General features: G+C 42.4%; 1 protein-coding gene across 1 annotated transcript; it reads right to left on the bottom strand.

Annotated features, from left to right (window-relative positions):
- Window positions 1-322: 322 nt before the first annotated feature.
- Window positions 323-1090, bottom strand: LOC140840772 (uncharacterized). The gene has a single exon (XM_073207937.1). It carries the CDS (start codon window positions 1088-1090, stop codon window positions 323-325), a length of 768 nt encoding a protein of 255 aa, XP_073064038.1.
- Between the last annotated feature and the right edge of the window lie 7710 nt (window positions 1091-8800).

Below are 8800 nucleotides of genomic sequence, written 5' to 3' on the forward strand. Positions count from 1 at the left end.
CTCTGGGGATAAGCCACCAATGTAAATATCTGCTCTATCTTCATCTCCTTATACCATTCTCGAACTTCAGAGCCACAAAATTGTCTCCATTGTAAGATATAAGCCTCCTTGGTATCCCAAAGCGACACACCAGGTTCTTCCATAAAAATTTTAAGATCTCCCCTTCCGTGATTTTAGCAAATGATTCGCCTTCCGCCCATTTAGAGAAATAATCTACTGCTACTAATAAGAATTTCCTTTGACCTGTGCTTATGGGAAATGGTCCCACAATGTCTATGCCCCATTGATCGAAAGGGCAAGGGGAGGCAACGGACCTCATAAGTTAGGCTTGTTGCCATTGTAAATTAGCATGCTTCTGACAATTATAACAGGATCTTACCATCATTAGTGCATCTTTTTTCATGGTTGGCCAGAAGAAACCTGCCATCAAAGCCTTCCGAGCCAAAGCTACACTCCCTAGATGATTACCGCAACACCCTTCATGGATTTCTCGAAGGACGTAACCAGCTTCTTCTGGACCCAAACATTTCAAGAGAGGTCTAGAAAAAGATCTCTTATACAGTATTCCATTCAGGAGCGAGAAGCGGAGTGCCCTCCTCTTGACTTCTCGAGCTCTTTTTGATTCAGCCGAGACTTTCCCATGACATAAGTATTGTTGAATCTCATATCTCCAATCTTCTTCCAACATATCCACTTTCTCAACTAGGAGATGATCAATTTGCGAGACAAACTCTTGTCTGACTAGCTCTGGTTCCGGGGGGTGATCCAGAGAACTGGCCATTTTGGCCAACCTATCTGCTGCTTCGTTCTCAGCTCGAGAGATTTGTTTCATGATTAACTCTGAGAAGTCCTCCTTAGCTTTTTCAAAAGCTTGTGCGTATCTGACCATTTTCTCATTTTTCACCTCGAACTTAGCCTTACTTTGCTGTATTACCAATTGAGAATCAGAATAGAGGACGGCTCGAGTAACACCCATGCTTCGAGCAGCCCTTAGCCCGACCAAAAGTGCTTCGTATTCGGCCTCGTTATTGGAGGCTCGGAAGTTCAGCCTTACCGCAACCTTGGTCTCTTCCCCCCAAGGGGATATCATTACGATTCCTACCCCACTTCCTGTTCGACAGGAAGAACCATCCACGAAGATCTTCCACTGTTCTTCCTCCGCTACTTAAACAGTCTCCGCCAGAAAGTCGGCTAAAGCCTAAGCTTTAATAGCAGTTCTGGGCTCGAACTTGATATCGTATTCACTGAGCTCGGTAACCCACTTAATCAATCTTCCTGAGGTATCTGGATGTTAGACAATTTTCCCCAAGACGTTGTTAGTGAGGACAGTGATAGGATGTGATAAGAAATAAGGCCTCAATTTTTTGGCCATGATGACGAGGGCCAAGGCCAACTTTTCCTGAGTAGTATAATTGAGCTCTACTCCCTTTAAAGCGTGACTCACAAAATAGACTGGTTGATGAACTGCATCATCTCTTCTGACTAAAACCGAACTTGCAGCCTGAGGAGTGACTGCCAAGTACACGAAGAGCTCCTCTCCAGGGACGGGTTTGTTCAGGATAGGGAGTTCCCTAAGATAAGTTTTCAGCTCCTGCAATGCTTTCTCACTTTGATCATTCCATTCAAAATTTTTAGTTTTCCAAAGTACCTTAAAGAATGGGAAACTTCGATCTGCGGATCGAGATATGAATCGGGCTAGAGTGGTGATCCTTCCTGTCAATCGCTGCACTTCTTCGATGTTTCGAGGAGAACCCATAGATGATAGTGCTTGCACTTTTTCTGGATTAGCCTCAATGCCTCTGCGAGTCACCATGTATCCCAAAACTTCCATGTCTGAACCCCGAACACACACTTGCTTGGGTTCAGCTTCAACCTGTATTCCCGCAGAGTTTGAAAAGTCTCATCCAGATCCATCACAAACTGGTCGACGACCTTGGACTTGATCAATATATCATCCACATAGACTTCAACGTTCCTCCCAATCTGATTTTTGAAGACCTTATCCATAAGCCTCTGATAGGTATCGCCAGCATTCTTTAACCCAAATGGCATTACTACATAACAAAATGTCCCCTCGGAGCTGATAAAACTGACCTTGCATCTGTCCTTTTCCGCCAGAGGAATTTGGTGATATCCTTGATATGCATCGAGGAGACAAAGGAGCTTGTGCCCTGCCGTTGAATCGACCAATTGATCTATCCTCGGGAGAGGATAACAGTCTTTAGGACATGCTCGGTTTAAGTCGCGGAAGTCCACACACATCCGCCATTTTCAAGCCGACTTAGGAACCAAGACCACATTAGATAACCATGTCGGGAAATAGATTTCTTGAATGTGTCCTGCTCTTAATAAATCTTGCACTTATTCCTTGATGATAGTGTCTTTCTTGGGACCGAATGTCTCTTCTTCTGTATCACAGGTCGGCACTCGTTCGAGACATTCAACTTGTGCTCCATCACCTCCCTCCTAACCCCTTGGAGTTCGGACGGACACCAAGCAAATACATCTTTATTTTTCTTCAAACAATGGACCAATTGATCTTTCAAGGGCTCTTCCAAGGTCCGAGCTATCCTCACACCTCCGGATGTGGGATTTAGGATAAGCTCTTCACACACGTCTTCCTAAATAACCTCTCCTGCTTCTTCGATTATATGTAGTTGATCGAGTCTCCTGGACTCAGGTCGGCTTGGATGCTCAATTTTAACCGATTTCTGTTCAACCCTTACTTCTTCCACATAACATTTTCGAGAAGTCTTCTGATCTCCCTTAACCTCTCCTACCGCTTCTCCGACAGGGAACTTGATTTTCTGGTGCAGTGCCGAGGCAATTGACATGAAGGCGGCCATGGCTGGTCTTCCCATAATAACATTGTATGATGACGGGGCATCAACTATCACAAAGTTGATAATTGGGGTTTTTCTGGTATCCCCACTTCCCAAAGAGAGAGGGAGATTGATGACTCCAAGGGGGTGTATTGCGTGCCCCATGAATCCAAACAAAGCTGTGGAGATAGGCTCTACCGTGTATTCGCCCAGGTCCATCTGATCCATTGCTTCTTTAAACAGAACGTTGACAGAACTTCCGGAGTCCACAAAGATACGAGAAACTTCGTAATTGGCGATCATAGCTCGGATAACCAATGCATCATTATGTGGGTCGGCCACCCCCTTCATGTCCTCGGGTCCAAAAATGATCATTGGTCCTGAGCGTGTTCTAGTGTTGCTAATCTCCATGTTCTCCAATCTTCTGCTGCTAGCATTCCTGGCTCGATTGGAGTCTCCGTCTGTAGGCCCGCCCGATATCATATTAATTACCCCTCGTAGGGGTGGTTGTTCCCGAGGCTCTGCCCTTTGCATATTTGGGTTAGCATTTGGAAAGTTTTCCCTTTGATTTGGAGCCCTTCTCCTTTCAAGATGACTTTCCTCCCGAGTTCTCTTAGGGGGTCGGTGTCCACCACCTGGACTGGCTAGAATCGCTTTCATTTCTGGATCTCTCTGGATGATCTGTTCTATTTATTGATTCAAACGATGACATTCATCGGTAGTATGACCATAATCCTTGTGAAATCCGCAATACTTTTCTGACCTGGGGTTACGAGGTCCTCTGTCACTACTCCGAGGTCTTCGAATGAGTTGTCGTTCATCACACAGTTCCAATGCTCGAGCTTTGTTGACTTTCAAAGGTGTGTAAGCGGTGAATTGCCCAAGCAACGTGGGTGGTTCGAAACGTCCGACCCTCGGCGCGAGGTCGGTGGATCGGACGTCTCGAGTAGCCTTGGTCGAGGCCTTTGATTCACTCCTCCTAGCCATTTGTACTTCTTCCACGTTCATAGACTTTCAAAGGTGTGTAAGTGGCGAATTGCCCAAGCAACGTGGGTGGTTCGAAACGTCCGACCCTCGGCGCGAGGTCGGTGGATCGGACGTCTCGAGTAGCCTTGGCCGAGGCCTTTGGTTCACTCCTCCTAGCCATTTGTACTTCTTCCACGTTCATATACTTCTCTGCCCTCGCCAAGAGTTCTTCGAAAGTAGCCGGGGGCTTTTTTACTAACGACTTGAAGAAATCACCACCTCTTGGCCCTTGTGTAAAGGCACTAATCAGTATATCCGGGGTAGCCGAAGGAACATCGATGACCATCTTGTTGAACCTCTTAACAAAATCTCGTAAGCTCTCTTGTTCTTGTTGTTTAACATTGAATAAACTCAGAGCCGTCAAGGGGTGTTTCTTGCTGCTTGCAAACTGCTGGAGAAAAGCTCTTCCGAAATCTTGAAAAGTTTTGATGGTCCCTGGCCTAAGCAAATTGAACCACTATTGGGATGACCTGACCAAAGTGGTTAAGAAGACCCTACACTTGATCGGGTCTGAGTATTGGTGTAGTAATGTCGCGTTCTCAAACCGGGATAGATGCTCTTACGGATCCCCCGAGCCGTCGTATTGTCCGACGTTAGGGAATCTGAAATTTTGAGGTAATTCGGCAGCCAATATTTCGGCCGAGAAAGGGATCCCTCGAGCCAGAAGGGTTGGAGAAGGGGGTGCGTTCCTCTCTTCTCTAAGACGTTCCATCTCTTCCCTTAATCTTTGTATCTCTTGTCTCTGAGTTTCACGATCCTCTCCTGGAGGAGGACTGTTGTCTGGTCTTTGGGCCAGGACTTGTTAGATAGTTGTTGTGATCAGCCGGACGAGCTCGGCCATGTTGACGTTGGTTGATTATCCTCTCACGATCGACTCCTGGTACTTGCCATCTTATCTCTTTTTAAAAAATTTCCCACAGACGGCGCCAATTGATGATACCAACATTTCCCTGGGTCAAGTCTGGTGAGCTTGAACTACAGATCAACAACATTGGAACCGGAGCGGATGGAGAACCACCGGTTTGTACAGATTAAGGGGTACTTGAAGGTGTCGAAAATTTTCCCGACACGACCACTTCGACCTCTTGATCGGATTTAGGAACGGAGAAAATGAGAAGATTCGATAGGTAGTAGTGGATCTATCTCCCCCTCGACCATGAAACCTATATGGGTATTTACAATGGTTGAGAGGACTTATTCCCATAGCGTGTCGAAGTCTATTTTAGGTAAATTTCCTTATAAAATTAAATTCTTCTCCCCTTACTGCCAGTCCGGGCCGGATTCCTCGTCACATCTGACAATGCGGCGAGATTCTAGCACATTTAAAAATTATTCACGCAATTATTCTCCAATCACTGCCAGTCCGGGTCGGACTCCTCGTTACATCTAATCATACGGCGAGATTCTAGCCCATTTAAAGATTATTCACGCTTTTGACATGTGACAGTTCTTAGGATAGAAATAAGCTCGGGCTTGGGATTCATGTCACAAGCATCTGTGCTAGACATAACCCTACTCCGATCGCTGATTGGGGTCGGCCACATGTGATTCGACTATCCGGACTCGGCCGAGCACTAGGGCTCGGTCACTAGTGCTCGGCCGAGCACTAGGCTCGCACTAGCTCGACCATTAGTGCTCGGCTGAGCACTAGCGCTCGGCCACTAGTGCTCGGTCGAGCGCTAGGGCTGGCCGAGCACTAGGGCTCCGCCACTAGCGCTCGGCCACTTGTGCTAGTGCTCGGCCGAGCACTACCCTGGTGACAGAGCTCGACCGAGCACCAGGGCTCGGTCATCAGGGGTGCGGCTGGGCTTGGTGCTCGACCGACGTTTATAGATGGTATCGAATTTGGACGAGTCATGCCCGATGGGTTACGTTTAAGGTCCTCGGGATGGAAACTCATGCGCGGTGGAATATTTTGGGGGCATCATAAATCATTTTCATATTTTTCATGTTAAATTTAAGTTGCAGTGAGCCTGGGAACTGATCCAACCCATTTGGTAAAATAATACGGGATATTTAATTATTTTATTTAATTATATTACATGCAAAAATATAAAATTTTCAATTTTGAGATTTATGCGATATTTCTTGTGGCCACTTCATTATCATGGGATTTTTAATTCACCCGGTGGTCACCTACCGGTTTAGTTCAGTTCATTTATTGGTACGGATATCTAGTCCAAGGGCTGTGATGATCTATACCGCCCAATATACTGTGGTTTAGTCTGATCAGGCGATCCAGTTCAGCTCAGTTCAGGGGTCAGTTGCGTAGAACATATTCTCAACGTAAAATTTTGACATGTTATTTTATGACAGGGCTCGATTGAGCAAACATTTCACTTATGATTTTCAGTTCAGTTATGCACGTATTATAATTACACATGACAAGATATTTTTACGTTACAGCAGACTCATGATATATTTTTCTTTTTTTTTACCATGCATGCAATTTTATTATTATTACTTGTTATTTACAATATATGCATGCTGGGTCTTTAGACTCATTAGACTTGATTGTTGTAGGTACTGATGAGGTCGGGATCGAGAGCGGGGACCAGTGAGCCATCTTGGGTCGGCAGTAGTGGGACCCGAGGACCTCATTTTCAGCATTTACCATTTTTATGCTCAAACATTTTATCCTTTGTTGGATTATTATAAATTGTTATTTTACAAACAATAATTACTTCCGCTGCTATTTCGAAAAATTTTAAACATTGAATCTTTTCATCAGTTTATTTATTTAAAGAGGACATTTTAATTAGTTAAAGAGAAAAGTTTAAATTTTTCCTGTAAATTTTAAAGTACGAATTTCGGGCCATTATATGTACCATCAAGAAGTGTGTACCATCAAATTGTACATAGCTAAAATGTACTTATCCTGAAATCTACTTATCTACTTATTTTCTCTCACCTTTGCTTAGCTGCACTTGTTTAAATCTACTTATCCTAAAGAAGTGTGTACCGTTAAATTGTAGCTAAAATAATGTTTATGAAGAATATAACGTACGAATGGTTGAGGGTTTCCATTGGGGAGGGAGAAGATGGTTAGTACAACAAAATCTTAATTCAACAACACGTCAAAGACAACGGTTTTTTTATAAAAACTGTTGTGCTTTATCTTTTAACTGTTGGATCTCGGTTTTCTACACGCCCAAACGCAGCGGAAGTTTTAAAATTTTTATTTTATTTTGACAATCAAAATATATATGTTTGAGCGCTCGTATGATTTTAACAAAAATATACATAGGATGTTTAGAAAATTATACCTTTGTGAATTAATCACGTGGCTCCAACTAATCCGGTATAAACAGATTAGCTCTTGATGAATCCCTACGAACTTTCTTCAAGGACTCCTTTCTTCTAATCAGGTCCACGCCTAGATTATTTGTTCCTCTTCTAAATTGCACTAGAAATTTAAAAGAACTTTTAACGTTGAGATCAAAATCCGAGAGGCGACTCAACCTTTTCAAAAAGAAGAGGCCGAAAATATTTTTGGAGTAAATTTTTAAAGTGGGATTTTCGAAAATCCCATTTCTTGAGATTTGAAAGAGCCGAAACTCTCTATAAATCTTTTCAAAAAGATTTTGGATGCCCAAGGTGAGATAAGGATCAAATCCTTATAATATTTTCTAATCTTTTATTAACTTAATTAATTACTTTATTAAGTTAATTAATGATTCCAAAATTGTATTCCAACCTTTGGAGAATCCCGATGCAAAAATTATGGAGGCTAGGTTTTGACTTGGCATGTCTTATTTATAAATAAATAATAGCCTAATTACATAATTAACATTAATGGGCTTGATTTGATTAATTGGGCTAGTCCAACTAGTTTAATTAATCAAAGCCCATTAAAACTTTAATTATTTTAATATGTTGGACTTGTACCCCTACAAGCCCATTAAACATATTATCCACCATATTTAATTTATTAATTAATAAACTCAACCTTTGAGCTTAATAAATTAAATACATTATAAATTCAACATTTGAATTTAATATTTAAATTATAAATTCAACTCCTTGAATTTTATCACCTCCAAAATTTAATATTTAATAAACCCAACATTTGAGTTTAATAAATTAAATTCTCAAATTTTATAAATTCAACTCCTTGAATTTATTCTCTCCAAATTTCATAAATTCAACTTCTTGAATTTACTATATCATAAATTCAACTCCTTGAATTTATTTTCTCAAAATTTAATTATCATAAATTCAACTCCTTGAATTTACTATATTATAATATAAATTCAACTCCTTGAATTTATTCTCTCAACGGGAACAAACAATCCAGTACTTGTGTGACCCTCAATGGTTCAGGGATACAGCTAGCCGTGGGTTCACAACTCTTTGTGATTCAGGACATAATCCTTTATTCGGGCTTACCCTAGTTAGCCCCATTCTTTTCATCAACACCTTGATCAAGAATGTCAGAACTCATTTCTGATTGCACCCATCGGATCATGGTAAGAGCGTCTAGTAGCATCGCCCCATGATCCCCTAGGTATCACTGATAGTGCCTGCAAGAACCAGTCGATTATGATTAACGTACAGTACGGTCCCTTCATCTCATATATCCCGATCGAATCTGCAACCATTGGTTCATCGAGGGTTGCATATTAATTCGATAACTATGTGATAACTATAATAGTGGCATCGCGTGTACTATTTGAGAACTCCTTCTCTAATGTACATCTCATACTCTGGCCAGAGATTCCATGCACTATTATTTCATTAGATCACATAGGATATCCACACCCGTAGGTGAGCGGTGAATCCCCGACTACAATGCACTGGCTCCTATATGTGTCGCAACTGTACCCAACCTCGCCACCTGATGACTCTCCTGGAGCCGGTAAACGAGTCAAAGCACAGCCCTAGCATATAGAGCCTCAGTGTTGTCCCGGGTCGTAAGGACTAATGGTGTACAATCATAACCACGGACTTAT

This window comes from Primulina eburnea, chromosome 9 (genome assembly GCF_022965805.1).
Source record: "Primulina eburnea isolate SZY01 chromosome 9, ASM2296580v1, whole genome shotgun sequence".
Taxonomy (NCBI): Eukaryota; Viridiplantae; Streptophyta; class Magnoliopsida; order Lamiales; family Gesneriaceae; genus Primulina; species Primulina eburnea.